We start from the raw sequence: 18476 nt of genomic DNA, 5'->3' as shown, positions 1-18476 counted from the left end.
TAACAATAGATCTCCAATAAACACAGGTTTTTTATATTTATTTCTTAGAAAATTTATACATCTAGATAGTTTTTTTTTTTTTAAATAAGGGACGAGACGAGCAGGACGTTCGGCTGATAGTAATTGATACGCCCTACCCATTACAATGCAGTGCCGCTCAGGACTCTTGAAAATCCCAAAAATTCTGAGCAGCACTACAATTGCGCTCGTCACCTTGAAACATAAGATAAGTTTCATTTGCCCAGTAATTTCACTAGCTACGGCGCCCTTGTTTACACATTACTGTGTTTCGGTCACAGTAATGTTTACACATTACTGTTTCACGGCACAAATAGGTGCCGTTGTGGTACTCATAATCTAGCCGGCATCCTGTGCAAAGGAGCCGCCCACTGCTGTATAATATAAAAGTGTCTTGCTAGACAACCAATAAAAACATCTTACACACAGTGTGCGTGCATTGCTCAATACAGATTAACTGTCAATGTCATTTTTTTTCACAGCTGTCTATCTAGACGTATAAATGATCTTAGATTTATTTATAGGTAGCGAGGGCATCTGCTACTACTAAATCGGATGTTCCTCAACTTATTATAAGAAAACAAAAGTAACGAAACCTAGGTTTCTGATAAAAAAAATTTGTAGACGATACCCTTATTTGAATAAATGCTTAAATGGGGGGGGGGGGGGGGGGGCACCTGAATATGACGTTAATTGATAACTAGTGATCTTAGAATAACAACGTAAGAAGATATTTTTAGCTTTGGTAACTATTTTATTAAAAAATATATTTATTTCATTATCTATTACTTATTATAATAAATCATAAGACTTACGTTATTTGCCAAGCGCTATTTTATACGTCTTATTTTAGCGAGAAAAGTGACGTGTCTCTTAAAAAAATTCGTGAACATTATCTTTTTTTTCACAAATTTTAGTATCGATAAAAATCAGTCGCGACACAAAAGTCATTTCTATTTTTCAGCAGGGCATTCTGTACCAAAACATAATTTAAAAAAGTGTGTGTACTTATGTATGCACGAAAGAAGTTATACTTCTTTGGCCTAACGAAGCAAAAATCATTAAAATGATTTATTCATCGTGCTATTCTACGTTTTTAGAAAGAACAATTTTGTAAAAATCTTGCAAAGATGGCTTTGACAATTAATTATTAAATAATGAATACGGCTGTATGGGCTTGAACCTTTTACCTGACCTAGTAATGGACGAAGAAACCAAAAAAAAAAATAACGAATGACGCAAACGTCAGAAAATTTTAGGAACCAACTTGCGCGCGCATCTTAAAATTTCAGCCTATTCATTTTTTCATAACGCTCCTAAAGAAGTATAACTTCCATAACTTCTTTAACCACAAAAATTTTTAGTCAATATAATATGATGGTATATATGTGTGTATTTTATGTCCAGTTTAAGTTGGCACTTAGACGGGGCGTTTGTTACGTTTTCACATGTTACAATATTTGCAATATTACAATTTTTCTTTTTTTCAAAGGTTTTGCTTAATTTAAAAAATATATGCAATTAAATATATAAATTTCAGTAATAAATAATTAAATCAAATCATAATTTCCCTTGTTTGCCACATGCCAACTTATACTAGACGAAGTGTTGATGCCTATGTCATTGCCAGTGTGTCTATGGTCATTAATGTAATGCCACTGTCACAAAAAAGATTAGGTATCGGTTCCATTTCATAACAAACAAGTATGATCTCTAACTTATTAGATATAAGGTGTAAATTACTAAATCATATTCTATAAAGGACAAAACTAAATTTCACTTTAGTGATGGCGTGTTCACGCACCTTGCTCCGCTTGGTCACGAAAAAATTTTGACAGCCGTTGTTTTTGTATGTCGTTGTAGTTTTTACTAGCGATTCGCACTTTTTCTAAAAGTTTTTGCACGGCCTTGTTATTAGGGGCTACTTGCTCGGCGAGTTTGAGATCAGAGAGTGCCGCTTCGTAGTTGTTAAGGGCGAAATTAGCTTGTCCGCGGCGGTATAACGCCTTTTCGTTGTGCGGATCGGCTCGAAGGACCTGTAATTAATTTTTTTTTATCGAGGACAAACGAGCGAACTATATGCGTACAAATCACCTAGTGATAGGTGATCACCGCCATCCATTTCCTGTGACACCTTTGGAATCACAGAAGCGTTACTAGCATTTTAAGTGGTAGCACAGTATTTTTAAGTACATATACCCATGTTGTATTGAGCTGGAAATAGTACGCATGGGATTTGATTTAAAAGTTTGGTTGTTCTTGCACTAAAGTTCCTTGAAAACACTACTGTGAAGGAACTCCACACATCCAGACGGTAGGGATGATATTTATGTATAAGTCGTGTTGTGCGATGTTAGTATTCGGCGGCAGGAATCAGCGGGAACAGCTCTTGGGCACTTCCCCTAATAAGTGAGGACACAGAACACACAATTGTCCCTAAAGGGATAGATAGACGTCTCTAAAGGGATGTCCTCAAAGTATTGGATCTTAGATAGTAGGTTCAAATGTTGGGAGCCTTCTTGAGTGAAATTCTGCTAAGGTTCGCCTTCAATCAGTTCGACGAGACGAGCAGGACGTTCAGCTGATGGTAAATAATACGCCCTACCCATTACTATGCAGTGCCTCTCAGGATTCTTGAAAAACACAAAAATTCAGAGCGGCACTACTACTCCATATACATATCTCAAGAGCAAACTTTTTCAACCTGTACGTACACGATGGAAAGGTGTCTCAATTAATTGCGTGAGCTGAGTATTTCTAGTTTCCCTTAATTTTTGATGCGTCACTTCCTCCAAAGTAAATATCATTGTAAAACAACAAACGTTGATGATTTTTCATCACGAAATCAGAAATGTTATGTTTTGCAACGTGGTTCCGTCGACCAAAAGAACTTCAGAATTTCGGAACCCAATTCCGGAATATATAAACTTAGCACATACAATTATGTGTGTGTGTGAGTCCGTCGGGGCAGACCTCGTACTCGTAGGAGAATCGTCGACCAAATTGGTAATGTTTTGAAAAAAGGAAAGATCTGAAGCACCCGGCGAGCATGTATGAAAAGAGTAATGAATGTAGGGGAAGCGCGTGAGGTTTGTAAGGGTAGAAGCAATTGGCGTTCTATTGTCTCTGCCTACCCCGACGGGAACAAGGCGTGTGTGTGTGTGTGTATATAAAATTATGTTTACCAGTGAACAACAGTCACGACAATTGTTGTGGTCATTCAGCCGCGCAAAGCTCGCCGCCAGATTCAATCTAGCCTGCAGTTGGAACGTCTCGACAAAGTCTTGCACTGAAAAAAAAATAGATATTAAACGTGCTTTAATGATGTGTGGGTTGAGAAACATCTATAGTAAGGCCAACGAGACGAGATAAAGAATGTAAACAAAGTTTCAGGGGTTCAAAACATTTTTATCGATATCCTTGATTATTTAAGACAATTGCTATATTTTAAAAGTTCCTTTCATTAAAATAACTACTTACTTACAATAACAGTAATGGATTAATAATAACTAAAAAACGATATAAATACGGAAACGAAAACATACGTATCTCCACGAACGCAATAAAAACAGGAATAAACTTGTTCATAATAGGCGGACTACATATTGACAACTAATTAATTATTCACATTTCATTTTACGGAGACAACAAACATACATTAACTATATAATGTATTATTAAGTGTATGTTAGTGAGCAAACCCAACAGACGCTGTTCTGTCAATAGATAAAAATAATGATGTCCGGAATAACATATTGTAAAACCATTGGAAATGTGTAATAAAAGTTTATGAGGTAAAAATTAAACAAAAACGTATTTCTGAATAATTTTATAATATGTAGTAATAAAATGATAAGTATTAATAATAACTTTTATCTACACCCATGCTTTAAAACCTCTATTAAAGATTCTAAAACAGTTAGCTTATTGCCAAAATTAAAACACCCAATGTTCTAATAACCACTACATCATCCAAACCAGTGTTGTAATGTTGTACTGAATTTCATAACAACACCCCTATGTTTTTTTTTCTCGATCCCTTCATGCGCAAAGAGTTTCAACAGACAGCCACATTCTTATTGCTCGATGCGTGGTATCTGTATTTCTATATATTGTAATTTCAAAAAAATAACATTTTCGTTTACGCGCGTTTTAATAAAAAAAGTAGATTATTCGAATCCCCGCCATTTTTCTTCGATATTTTTATTGTTTTGTTTACAAAAAATGAGCGATTCTTTTTAAACGCTGAATATTCAAGTGAATTTTAAGTATTGCACTATACAAAATGTAAATTACTACTAAAATAAATAATTGTTTTATTAATACTTACTTTATTTGTATATAATCAGTAACGAATGATATTAGGTTACAACTAGGACTGGTGTTTTAATGTTAGCAGTAAGCTAACTGTTCCAGAATCTTTTAGAGGATTCATATTCTGTGTAGATAAAGTCTTGCATGCAACTGTTGATAATAAGTATTAAAACACTCATGTGATACTATTATCGTTATTATTCGTGTTTTAATACCCCTTATTACACAACAGTTGCATAAATAACTATTACATTACCGCTTGAAAACTGCCAATTTTTTAAAGTAAGTATTGAAATGTGATTTATGATATCCTTAAGAGATAGACATGTGCCATCGCGGACTTTTCGCGGAAATATGTTATTTCTCAAAGGGTTTTGAGAACGTTAAAAGCTCCCAGACGGTAAGCCGTCTTTGTCGTCGTATTTCGTATTTCTTCTCTTTCTTCTCGTATTTTTTCTGACACCTCCAACAAATATAAAAAAATGGCTCTGTCGTTAATCCTATTACTCCACTGCTGAATATCTAAATGATCGGACAGCCTGGGACTAGATTGTGATTATTTTATAGCGATAGAAATGACTGTACAATATTGTATATTTTTATTGAAAAGAGCGCAAAAAAGATTGTTGCGAGAGTTTCTTGCGCCGCTTCTTCTCGCTCAGAGTGCCATTTGTTTCCGAAGCGGTAGTCGTATCTAGTAGTTATTACAAATGAAATCAAAAAGAATTCTAAAGGAATCAATTTTGAGAAAATAAATGCCTTTTATGCCTTTTAATAACGTTAATGTATACAAAAACCTAACACTTTATTTATTATATTATACACTAAAACCTTCCACGAGAATCAATCTGTCTATTGGTGAAAACAGCATGAAAATCGGTGCGGTAGTTTTCGAGTTTATCGCGAACAGACAGACAGACAGACGCGGCGGAGGACTCTTTTATAATATGTCGTGATAGTGATTAACGATATTAGGACAACTATTTGTAATTATAACATAGTGAATTTTAAAAGAGAAATTGTTGACGTTGAGTTTCTTGTCGATCAACAAAAGCAGCTTATCGGTGGTAGTGTTAGTAAATAATTTTGATAAAAATAATTAACTCTTATTTAAAAATAAAGCATTACATAACACTGTTAAATTACAAGAGCAACAAGGTTAGCCTCAAAAATAATTTATACAGAAAGAAAAGGTAAATTTTTAAAAGATAAGATATAAAAAAAATATTTAGTAGGTATTGTTAACAAAAGCTTAATAGCTTTAATATACATTAACATTAAATGTAACTAATAATTATTATAATATTATTGCATATTATACATATTTTATAAAAAAAATGAAGAAATTATAGAGTATCTAACTAAAAAAAATAAACTTGAAAAAAAAATTGTTCTCCACGGCGGGGAATCGAACCCCGGTCTCCCGCGTGACAGGCGGGGATACTTACCACTATACTACCGAGGATTGTGACAACCGATGTGAAATTATTAATATGTACCTAACAAATCGTATGAATCATAATATCGCTCATAAATTTTAATTATTCTTATTGTTTTAATCGCCTTTTTAACCTTGAGACAACAAAAAAGATGCTAGCATCTGTATTTAGTAATAGATTAAGGTCAAGTGTTGAGAGTACTAAACATCTGTATAATTATTCTCAACTAGTGGCGTTGAAGAGCTAACGGCACACCAGTATGTAAGGGACCAGTCTCTCAAGCCAACAAAGAATTATAAAAAATACTTATAGTTTCATCATAATTCACTAAAAAACAATAAAAAATTAAATTTGTAAAGTTATTTAAATAATTCGGATTTAAAAATTATAAAAAAAAAGAAACTCCACGGCGGGGAATCGAACCCCGGTCTCCCGCGTGACAGGCGGGGATACTTACCACTATACTACCGAGGATGTGATAACACATTTGAAATATTGAAATAGTAAATACTCCATATGAAATTTTTCCCCGGAATAAACGGTCATACTGAATGAGTCGGAGAAGATAATATAATAAAAGTTTTGACGCACTGTTAATCAAATTATCTTGCCCCAAACTAGGCATAGCCTGTACTATGTGTGCGAGGCAACGATATATTTAATACGATATAAATACTTAACCATACATAACATTTAAACATGACTCGATAAAAAAAATACACAAAAAATTTTTTAAAGGTAGTTAACAAATAAATGAAAAAAAAAACAATTTTTTTAATTTTAAAAAATTACTATTTAAACTAAATAAAAGGCTTTAATTAAATTTTATCGCATAATCTTGTTAAGTATAAGAAGGGCTACACGATACCGAAGCTTTATAGATTTATTTTTTAAACTTTTATGTAGTCATTATTAGTAGTCAGTATAATAACAGAGATTAAAAAAAAAATTGTTAATTATTAAATAACAACAGTATAATTCTTTGAAAATATGCTTTTTTTTTAACGATGCTATTGATTCCAAGGCGAAAAATTTACGGACGTACAGCATTGCCGTTTCCTACACTTTAAGGATAATATTTAAAATTTCCTTGAATATTAATAGTTTTTGAGTTATTATTTACCGTACGGTAAAATAAATGAACGATATTAAAATACATAGTTTACTGGTGGAGAAAGTTAGCGATTCCCACCGAGGGTTCTGTTTATAGGCACGAAACTAAGTCGAGGGTCTCATCAGGGACGAAAGCTTACATAGTGGTGTCTACCACACCGACGAAGAAGCTACATGCAAATTATTTTGATTCTTAAAAAAAATATTTAACAGTGTGTGTTGCCAGTGATGTCAGACGCACTATAGGCCTGATGAGAAAGCTCACGGTCGCTCTGAGGGCAATGGAGAGGGAGTTTCCCTGCGAGATCGAATCAGAAATGACGTCCGTAGGAAAACCAAAGTCACTGACATTGGCCAGATGGTTGCAAAACTGAAGTGGCAGTGGGCAGGGCACATAGCACGACAGATTGCAGGCAGCTGGGGGCAGTAAAGTTCTCGAATGACATCCACGTACCGGAAGACGCAGGGCTGGTAGGCGCTCACAAGATGGACCGACGATCTGGTCAAGATCGCCGGAATAGATTGGATGAGGGCAGCGGAGGACCGATCGTTAAGGCGATCTTTGGGGGAGGCCTTTGTCCAGCAGTGGGGGGCTACCAACACTACTTAGGTGCTTACGAAAGTTTTAAATTGTATGCAATACATGCTCGTTTTTTCATCGCAATTGTATTGAGTGCGTATAAAACTCGTGAGCAACTTGCTCACTAGAAACTCGGCTAATTTACAACCCACAGCCTCGTATGGAACTTTTACCAGTGGGAGGCTCCTTTGCACAGGATACCGGCTAGATTATGAGTACCACAACGGCGCCTATTTCTGCCGTGAAGCAGTAATGTATTAGGTGTTATTGTGTTTCGGTCTGAAGGGCGCCGTAGCTAGTGAAATTACTTGGTACAAATGAGACTTAACATCTTATGTCTCAAGGTGACAAGCGCAATTGTAGTGCCGCTCAGATGTTTTGGGTTTTTTTAATAATCCTGCGCGTATCTATTTCTATTAACTCAACGTCCTGCATGTCTCGTCCATTTCTTTCATTAAAAAGAAACTAAGCTCACTTGTATTACAATATACTATTCTGTACTCACATTCGTGTTGAACATCGTTGCCCGGTATCATCCCGCTGATATATTTCAGGTATCGCAAACATTTGCGGTACTTCCTGCAGGCCGCCTTGTACCGCCCGGCTCCGAACAAATCGTTGCCGCTGTTCTTTATATCGTGGATAGCCAATATCAACTTATCCAACTGGAATGATACAATTAACACCAATAAATACCCATTGGCAGACAGATCTGCGGGCCTACGAATTAAATAAAATGTTCTCTGTGCTCCTGTCAAATCAAAAATGAATCGAGGGGATTTCATAACTCGTTTTAATCACTTTATTTTTACGAAAAAACCTAAGCAAACCTATAATTTGTAGTTCAAAGAACTATTTATATATTACTATTATTTAATAAGTACTAAAAAGGGCTTAATTGGACGCTATAAAGCGCAATTTTAAAATATATTTGTACTAATGTCTACGAACAAAACCACTAAAATCATATGATCGTATATGATTCGAGTAAGAGCGACAGACTTATGCAACGACTGTAGAGCTTCATCTCTTTCTCACAACGCGGACCACAGATAAATTTCTTTCGTTCATTCTTCCACAAGCGATTCAAACGCCTACCTAAACTGAACTGCATCGGAATTGAATTGCTAACTAAAAGTTGATGGTAGGCCTTCTGGGAATATCTTCAACCTAAGTTAATTATATCCCTTTGAGAAAAAGTTTTATTTCAAGTTACACTATACGAACATCCAAACTGTACATTGTATATTTTCCTAGAATATTATAATTTGACGGCCTTACAAATAAACTTGGTATAAATTTATACCTGAGAAAAAACCAAGAATATGCAATTTATTGACTATATCGCTGACAACATTGTCAATACAATGATAATACTGAAGTTTTCCGAAGGTCAGGCAGCCTTGCAAATAAACGCAGGAAACAATTAATATTATCAGAAAAATGACGATATAGTTATGTCAATATACTAACTACTTTCACTAATTTTATCAGTAAGAGTAAGGAAAGGCACAAGATGTCGGATAGATGGGTATATTTTTCTGCCATGATGCATTAATGTACAAGCATTTTTTTTGTTTTGCTTCGCAGTGCTGTAGCTAGTGAGACTATAGAGCTGCTCGAATTTTCGAGGACCCAGTGCTCTGTTAACGGCTAGATAACTTGGGAGTTGCGTATGGACGTCGTTTCATTGTGTCTTCTACGGCATTTATCACGGGGAGTGTTCCGAAGAGCTGTTTGACATTATTCTTGCCGCCGAATTCCAATTCGCACGACACGCCACAGATTAGGATATCATCCCCACCATCTGGAGGTGTAGCATTCCTCCGCATTGCGGTTTTCAAGGAACTTTTTTCCACGTACCACCAAGCTGTCGAATTAACATCAAGTGACGCTCGTTTGTCCTAACTTCCATAAAAAAAAACTTCACACCTCATGTCTCAAAGTGACGAGCGCAATTACGATGCCTCTCAGCATTTTGGGTTCAATTGAGAACCCTGAGCGGCTCTACGCTATCATTTACCCACACTCTAATTTCTTGACGGTCTCGTCACTAATCCTCATACCAAATTAAAGACTTCTATGTATACTAGTAGACAAGCTCTGTGGCCTGAAATAATTGCTCAGAGTTTCGGTTCCGACACCACAACTCATTCAGTCCACTACGAGCAAGCGAGAAGACCAATGCACTGTTCTGTAAGCCGTGAACGTTGTTTTCAACAAACTAACACTTAACGATTTTGTTTAAAATGACCAATAAAACATTGTCATTATTATTACATCTGCGTTTGCAAGGCATATTCACCATGCCTGCTCCCCTCTTTGTCCGCCCGCGAGATCTAAAATTGCGACACAATTGTTATACCAAAGTTCTTGTCTGGTAGTATAAGACTACTATGTCTTTGTAAATAAATACCAATTTTACCATCGCAAACCATCATGTTATAATTATAATACATTTTTCTCATTAACTTATCAGAAAAGTTTTATATTAAGTCACAAGAATGCTTACAGGAAGATTGAAGCGTATATCCCTCGGGAACTCTGGCATGCGGTCAACGGTACCGTCCCTGCAGCACACATCCCAATTCTCATCGAGTATTTCGCCACAGTCCTCGATCACACACTCCTGGAAATAACGTAAATTATAACTAACGCGAGTTAGAACAGGGATGCAACCTTGTCATATCAACGTTTGGTTGATGTCAGTTTGCAACGTTACGTCACCAAGATGGCGACCAGTACCTATATCATCGCGCGTGCACTATAAGATACATAATAGCTTTAAGGGTAAATGTATACACTTCTATATTAAAGTCCCAGCCACTGTTCAGGCATTATCTATAAATAAATTTTAATGTTTTATAAAAAAATGGCTCTGCCGTAAATCCTATTACTCCACTGCTGAACATCTAAATGATCGGACAGCCTGGGACTATTTTATGATTATTTTATAGCGATAGAAATGATTGTACAATATTGTATATTTTGATTGAAAAGAGCGCAAAAAAAGAATGCTGGGAGAGTTTCTTGCGCCGCTTCTTCTCTCTCAGAGCGCCATTTGTTTCCGAAGCGGTAGTAGTATCTAGTAGTTTTTAGAAATGACATCAAAAAGAATTCTAAAGGAATCAATTTTGAGAAAATAAATGCCTTTTATGGCCCAACTTTGCGTTAAAAACTGTACATAAGAAACATTTGCAAACTAAAGAGTGTGGGGCGCGAAAAATAAGCAACAAAAGGTAAAAACCCATTTGAATTTAGTTTGAATTTGGTTTCTCTAGCATATAAATCCCGATAATAGCAATAGAACCATTGGATCTCAACAAGATGGCCGCCGTTCTATTTTCGAAATTGTTTTTTTTTGGCACTTTTATGGCACAATTTATTTAAGTAATTGAAGCAGATATACATTGTCTTAACGAGATTTATGTTGTTATGTTTGTTAAAACTTTAATAGTCGTTCCTTATTTTTCCTAGCCTCAAAGTTGCGTAGCCATTCTCATGTTTAATGTTCAAACGAAAATCGCTGTATATTTCTGTTGTATTAATCTATTTTTATTTTTATAATTTATTAATAAACAATTTTGAAATGATAAAATGAAATGAATTCGACACTATCTGTGTTATTAGTAAACGCAATGTAAAGTTACACCAAATTTAAAATTACTTCTCTCTGTCATGTAATTCTTTTTTTTTTTTTTTTTATGGAATAGGAGGACAAACGAGCGTACGGGTCACCTGGTGTTAAGTGATCACCGCCGCCCACACTCTCCTGCAACACCAGAGGAATCACAAGAGCGTTGCCGGCCTTTAAGGAAGGTGTACGCGTTTTTCTTGAAGGTACCCATGTCGTATCGTCCCGGAAACACCGCACACGGAAGCTCATTCCACAGCTTCGTGGTACGAGGAAGAAAGCTCCTTGAAAACCGCACTGTGGAGGACCGCCACACATCCAGATGGTGGGGATGAAATCCTAACTTGTGGCGTGTCGTGCGAAGGTGGAATTCGGCGGCAGGAATCAGGTTGAACAGCTCTTCGGAACACTCCCCGTGATAAATGTGGTAGAAAACACACAATGAAGCGACGTCTCTACGCAACGCCAAATGATCCAGCCGTTCACAGAGTACTGGGTTCCCGACAATTCGAGCTGCTCTGCGTTGCACGCGGTCAAATGGATCGAGCTGATACTGGGGTGCGCCAGTATCAGATCATCGCCATTCTGTAGTGACAAAGGTAAGAACAAGACAAAAAGTTTTAAATTTGGAATAACTTTACATAGCGTTTATTTATAACACATTTGGCAACACTCGTGTGATTCCTCTAGTCTTACAGATGACCCGTACCTGTGTACACACACAAATAAATATTGAAAACAAAATTTTATGAGCGATGCGGGACTCGAAGCCACGACCGCCGTTCCGTGCGAGTGCTCTTCCAACTGAGCTAACCGTTCGATTGACGTATCATCATAAAATCTTGTATGCTTTGTTCAACTCTCAGGTTGCGGGTTCGAGTCCTGCATTTTTTATAAAATTTTGTTTTCAAATTTTATTTGTATATGAATCCTTGAAGTTAGGGTAGGGTTTTCAATTTAAAAAAACATAACAAACTGTGTGCCTATTTTTTTTTTGGGAACCAAACAGTATTTAAAACATTTACAAAAAAACAAAATATTGTGCACACACCAATAAAGTTTCCACTAATATGCATTATTTAAAAACAGGATAAACAAAAAAAAACTTTACAATACTTTAGAAGAAAAAAAACAAATGGATATTGCTGACTTAAATGAAATTATATATACGAGATAAAAAATATATATATTATAACGAAATTATATAATATATTTCTTAAATTGTGTGATCGAACAAGTACTTCAATACACAGTAATGCTTACTTGAACATATATAAACACATATAAGCATCCATGATTCGGAAACAAACATTAATATTCATCATTTAAATGTTTGCACCTACTGGGATTCGAACGCGGGACCTCTAGCTCAGTAGGCAGAGTCACTAACCACTGGGTATATAATATATTATTATATTTAAGGTGCTTAGTGAATTTATTTTGTATTTTTTCAAGATCCGTCACATGTATACCATAAAATGAATTGCAAATAATTGAACCATATTCTAAGATAGCTTTACAACAGAATTATAAAGTGGGACCAGTGGGATGCACAGGATGCCGGCTAGATTATGGGTACCACAACGGCGCCTATTTCTGCCGAGAAGTAGTAATGTTTAAGCATTACTGTGTTTGTCCCAAGGTGACGAGCGCAATTTTAGTGCCGCTCAGAATTTTTGGGTTTCTCAAGAATCCTGAGCGGCAATGCATTATAATGGGCAGGGCGTATCAATATCCATCAGCTAAACGACTTGCTCGTTTCGTCCGTTACTGTCATAAAAAAAGAAGAATAAAAATCTGAATATTTTTGAATACATATCTGTCCTACATTTCATCCTCTCCTCCTTCATATAACAAATACTCACAACACTGGGTCGAGACTCGATCGCAGAACGTTGAATTTCATACACAATGCCCAAGCCAGCGAGCACTCTGCCGAATACGACGTTAGTATTGTCTAGCTGCGGACATTGTACGCTGGTGATGCAGAACTGAGATCCGTTTGTGTCTCGTCGCCCTGCGTTGGCCATGCTGAGAACTCCCGCATCGTGCTGTAAAGATCACATTGTCACTTACCAACATAGTCCAAATGATTGCGAAACTGAACTGGCAGTGGGCATAGTTCGGCGGATAGATGGACGTTGGGGCAGTAAATTCCTCGAATGGCGACCACGTACCGGATGACGCAGTGTTGGTATTCCCTCCACAAGATGGACCGACGATCTGGTCAAGATCGCCGGAATACGTTGGATGAGAGCAGCGAAGCACCAATCGTCATGGAGATCTTTGGGGGAGGCCTTTGTCCAGCAGTGGACGTCTTCCGGCTGATGATGATGATTCAAATTCAAGTATTTTTATTCAAAATAGAATTTCGAATCACTTATTGAACATCAAAACCTACCACCCACTTGAAATATATGCCTCAGACCTGAGAAAAACGGGCGTTAGAAACTCAGCGGGCTTTTCTTTGATAAAAATACGGTCACAATATAATATCGCATAATAAACTTTTATAATTATTAAATAGCCTGAGGGTGTTCGCTCCATTCCCAGTCTGTGGTATGATGATGAAAATCATTTATGTTATAGTAACAGTTACCACACAAAAGTTTATTAACAGTTAACCGAGTAGTAGTCATAACAAGTTTATGTTTGTTTCTCGTGTTGACATTATCTATGACTATTCTAATTGTCAAGTCAATCGGGTAGAAGGTATAAGGGAGATCTCGGGATGAGCGAGTGGTATTTTATCCATATAAATAATTGGTAACAAGATACTGTATAATTAGAAATATACATGGAGCACACTAAAAGTTTTGCACTTTTAGCTAATCGAAACTATTTGAATTTCGAATGTTATATTTTTTGAAACTAGCTATTAGGATTTCCCTATTAACTAGAGTTATTAGGGAACATACAAACATACATTCTCTTTTATATACATAGATAAAACTTACAGTGAGTTTAAAGTTTTCATCCTCAAATGTTGGTCCATAAATACTTTCGCTGCCAGTTCCATCATTATTTAATATATCACCTCCTTGTATCATAAACTGTGTAACAGCTGAAAGTGTAAACCATGAATAAATAGGTGAAAAAAAAAAGTTCGGAATTTCTACAATAATAGCACAAAATTATAATGTACTGAAGATAAGTTAGTTAAAGACCCTTATCTAGTATGAGATCACAAAGGAGGTCAGAGCAATCTGTGGTGTTCTACCACTGGGAGTTCACCAATGGGAGGCTCCTTTGCACAGGATGCCGGCTACATTATGGGTGGTACCCAACGGCGCCTATTTCTGCCGTGAAGCAGTAATGTGTAAGCATTAATGTGTTTCGGTCTGAAGGGCGCTCTAGCTAGTGAAATAACTGGACAAATGAGACTTTTGAGAGAAAATTTTGTCACAAGGTGACGAGCGCAATTGTAGTGCCACTCAGAAATTTTGGGTTTTGCAAGAATCCTGAGCATCACTGCATAATAGGCAGGGCGTATCAATTACCATCAGCTGAACGTCCTGCTCGTCTCGTCCCATATTTCATAAAAACACTCTAGTACTTGAATTAAATACTTGATTCTTTCCTACCTACACTTGAAGGTATAAAGAATCAAGTATAATATAATATATAAGTATGACAACCAATAAAGCCCAGTAGTTAGTGACTCTGCCTACTGACCTAGAGATTTGGGTTTGAATCCCTGTAGGTGCAAACATTTAGATGGTGAATATGAATGTTTCTATTCATTACTAATACTCGGAAAGTAATGTTGTTTTGATTATTGGGTGGAAAATGCTGCTTCCCTCCATAGAGAGGGAAAAAGAGTTTTATGTAAACAACAACTAATTAAAAAAAATGCTGCGGCCACGTGACATTCTAAACAGCCAGTGTGAAGTTATCGCAAACTTCTTTGAGCGGAATAAACCGCAACAATTACGCGGTGAGTTCCATATTTGAAATTTAAAAAGTCGACATAAATTGGCGGGATACTAATCTGTGTCTAGATAACCAACTAGTTTTATTTTCCCCATATTCGAAATGAAAAGTAGAGTGTTTAACTCGGGTAAAAATCTACTATTCTGAGTCATGGATGTTTATAAGTATTTATGTATGTTAAGTAAGTATATTTTATGTTGATGTCTTGTATCCATACATTGTCAAAGTGGGTCAGTATTATAATATACTATTGTGTATGTTATTATTTTGTGCAAGTAGCCAGGCCAGATTAATACGTGAGACTATTTTTATAAACAATATGTTATGTTTTTAAAGTGATAACCCTCACTTCTAGGATTAATACACAAATAAAATTTGAAAAACAAAATTTTATAAACGATGCGGGACTCGAACCCACGACCTCTGGCGTTCCGTGCCGGTGCTCTAACCAACTGAGCTAACTGTTCGAGTGACGTATCAACGACGTTCAACTCTCAGGTTGTGGCTTCATCTATTGCATGATTTTTATATTATTTTCTATGATTAATACAAGTTGTATATTTTTAAATAGCTCATAATTGTTTGCATTGAATAGGCTCCGCAACTACTGAACCGATTTGAATAATTCTTTCACTGTTGGAAAGTTACATTATCCCCGAGTGTTATAGGCTATATTACATTTAAAAAAATAAGGGATCCCTACTTTAAGTCCACTAATGTAACGAAAGGTGTAAAAATACGTACGTGAACGACGTGTCGCAAGGTATCCGCTAGTATATTATAAAATTTAAGGATGTAAAAATCGCATTGGAAGATAAAATAAATAAATAAATCTCAACAGGTCAAGGTCCTTTAGTATGTTCTAGATATTTTAAAAGAGCACCCCTTGCACCTGCTTCTACAACTTACAAGTTTACTACGTAGCCAATAGTCAATGAATCGTGAATTGAATTAAGTCACAGTACCTACTGGTTTGTTTTCATTGTTTAACAGTTAACGAGCGAATTTAAGTGATAATTATTACGACCAGCATAAAAACAGTATATTTTCTATCTTTCTCGTAATGGTATATGAGAATAAGCTGAAAAGCATGTACAATGTGAAAACAACTTAACACAAAAATTAAAAAGAATCATGATAAATTGCCACAATATCTGTATGAGATTTCTACAAATTTCTTACACACTGTTCATTAAAAACGGTCACAAATCTGAACAGGGTGTCACTTTCAAAGTTGCTATAGCCACATGCATTTTGTACTAAAGTATGCTTTCAATTCAAAAAACATCGCTATAGCAAGATGGTTGCTACAAGGTCATAATATATTATGAAATGAACTGTAAATCTTTTCTGAATGGCTATCCATACTTCTTACCTTTATGAAATCGGACTCCCTTATAATGCAGTGGCTTTCCAGAGACTCCAACACCCTTCTCACCTGTGCAAAGGGCTCTAAAGTTCTCTGCGGTTTTAGGCACAGTATCATATCTTAATTCTATAACAACGCGACCAGCTAAAAAAAAATAAAGTACATTAAAATAATACAAACTTCTAATTTTAATTAAGTTTCCGAGTCATGGATGGTTATATGTATCTATGTATGTTTAAGTAAGTATATTGTATTAAATATATTGTTGTCTTGTGCCCATAGTAAAGGCTATGCCGAGTTTGGCCCAAGATAAGTTTGTCAATATTCTATTCTAATTTGTTTGCTTGTATCTCATTTGTATAAAATTGCGCAAGCAATATTAATATCTAAAGTATTATAAACAATATTATGAAATATATTCACTGATACTATATTGAACTCTTTGGGAGGCACATGAGTTATGTTAAATTGTGTATGGCTTGCTGAGTCTCACAATTTAATAGAATTTCTTCATACTAATTGTAAAAAAAAATATATTTTAATTATATATATATTTAGAGTGTACTTTAAATTATTACTTGTATTAAATTAGTAATGTAACACTCCTACTTGATATAAGCACTGTTTAGGTATATTAAGCAATTATGCACTTCACAATGACCTCAATACATCGAACTGAATTTGAAATCAGTTGAATGTTATAAATGCATTGTAAACAAAGCTATATCAATTGGGCTATATCGTGCCTAATTAGTGTGAATATTGTATAGCATAAGGCTCCATGATGCGTGGTGTACAATTTAAAAAATAACAAACCTTTTTCTCCATCAATGGAAATATCTAAATACACTAAACGATTTTTTTGTTTTGTTTTATTTAAAGCTGTCATTTTGAAGGCATTTACATATATATAATTATATATGAATAGTGGCAAGACTTCTGAATCTTATAAATTTTACTTTATTATTCTTCGACATCTTATAAAAATCAATAAAATCATAAAAGGTAAATAAATAACTTTGAAAAAATTAAAAAAGGCAGCATCAGAGTCAACCCGACCTACCTCAACTTGACAACTACAAAATTCAAAAATTGCTTTGGAGTTGACGCCTGACGGTTGACAAAGTGACACTTAATATCAATTTGAGCGTCATAGACCTAGAATCGAGTAGCAACAGGATTTGCTAACACCTACACGCAAAATGGAAAAACCATGAACAAACCGAGAACTCCCTGATAGATAATAATACTTTATTTCATTTTCTTTTACACTCACTGCAAATAACTTAAATTACTAAATGTACAATATTTATTACATAATACCAATTATTTACATCTTTTTATCGCTAATTGTAACAATACATTGAACATTGAAAATTTGGTTTTGCAATGATATTAAAAGACCTCTGACCCCGAAACTAGTTAAAACTGTATCTTCGGGGTCAGTGATTCCTCGACAAATGACAATGACAAACGAAACAAATTTAAAAAATAAAAATTAAATGTGAATGAATGTGTGTGTGTGTGTGTGTATAATTCTTAGAGAGTAGGTTACAGTAGACTTTCCGTTTCTGAATATGATAATTGTTTAAGATAAGTGGTGGTTTTCTTTTTTACCTAAAAATTGCTTAGTGTGTAGATAAAAGTCTTCTCATGAATCTTATTGTAAAGCTTAGAGGAGAGAGCATCATATTGACGTTTTGCGAAGGCCGTTTTACATTTTATTATGGGACATATATGGGTGCGGCGTCGTTCAAGAACAGTCACGTTGAGGGGTAGGGTCGCATGTTTTCTTAATACACTCCGAAGAATATATAGTTGCCGGACCGTTAAGACTTGGCATTCTGAGTAAAGGAGGTTGGTAGAGTATCGGATAGGTTTATAAAGCATTATCTTTAGTATTCTAAAGATAATGCTTTAAGATAATAAGAGCTATTGCTCTTTGAGCTCTTTCCAGACTTAACAAAATAGTAACGCGGGCTCCACCCCAAACAGGGATACAATAGGTCAAAAGTGATTGGCATAAGGCAAGGTATACAGTTTTCACCGTATTGGGATCAGTCAAGTGTCGTAACG

At 35.5% G+C, this 18476-nt stretch overlaps 1 protein-coding gene and 2 non-coding genes across 3 annotated transcripts; all 3 read right to left on the bottom strand.

Moving 5' to 3' along the window:
• Positions 1–691: 691 nt before the first annotated feature.
• Positions 692–17457, bottom strand: LOC126970849 (peptidyl-prolyl cis-trans isomerase D). Its single transcript, XM_050816997.1, has 8 exons — positions 17217–17457; positions 16407–16544; positions 14056–14162; positions 12964–13149; positions 9977–10093; positions 7970–8129; positions 3204–3307; positions 692–2054 (listed from the first exon to the last, which is right to left on the bottom strand). Exons 1-8 carry the CDS (start codon positions 17287–17289, stop codon positions 1815–1817), a joined length of 1125 nt encoding a protein of 374 aa, XP_050672954.1. The 5' UTR covers positions 17290–17457; the 3' UTR covers positions 692–1814.
• On the bottom strand, positions 5726–5797 carry Trnad-guc (transfer RNA aspartic acid (anticodon GUC)). Its single transcript has one exon. It is a non-coding gene; the product is annotated as a tRNA-Asp (tRNA).
• Trnad-guc (transfer RNA aspartic acid (anticodon GUC)) lies at positions 6174–6245 on the bottom strand. The gene has a single exon. It is a non-coding gene; the product is annotated as a tRNA-Asp (tRNA).
• Positions 17458–18476: the final 1019 nt, after the last annotated feature.

This window comes from Leptidea sinapis, chromosome 22 (genome assembly GCF_905404315.1).
Source record: "Leptidea sinapis chromosome 22, ilLepSina1.1, whole genome shotgun sequence".
Taxonomy (NCBI): domain Eukaryota; kingdom Metazoa; phylum Arthropoda; class Insecta; order Lepidoptera; family Pieridae; genus Leptidea; species Leptidea sinapis.
This window is presented reverse-complemented; position numbering and strand designations above follow the sequence as displayed.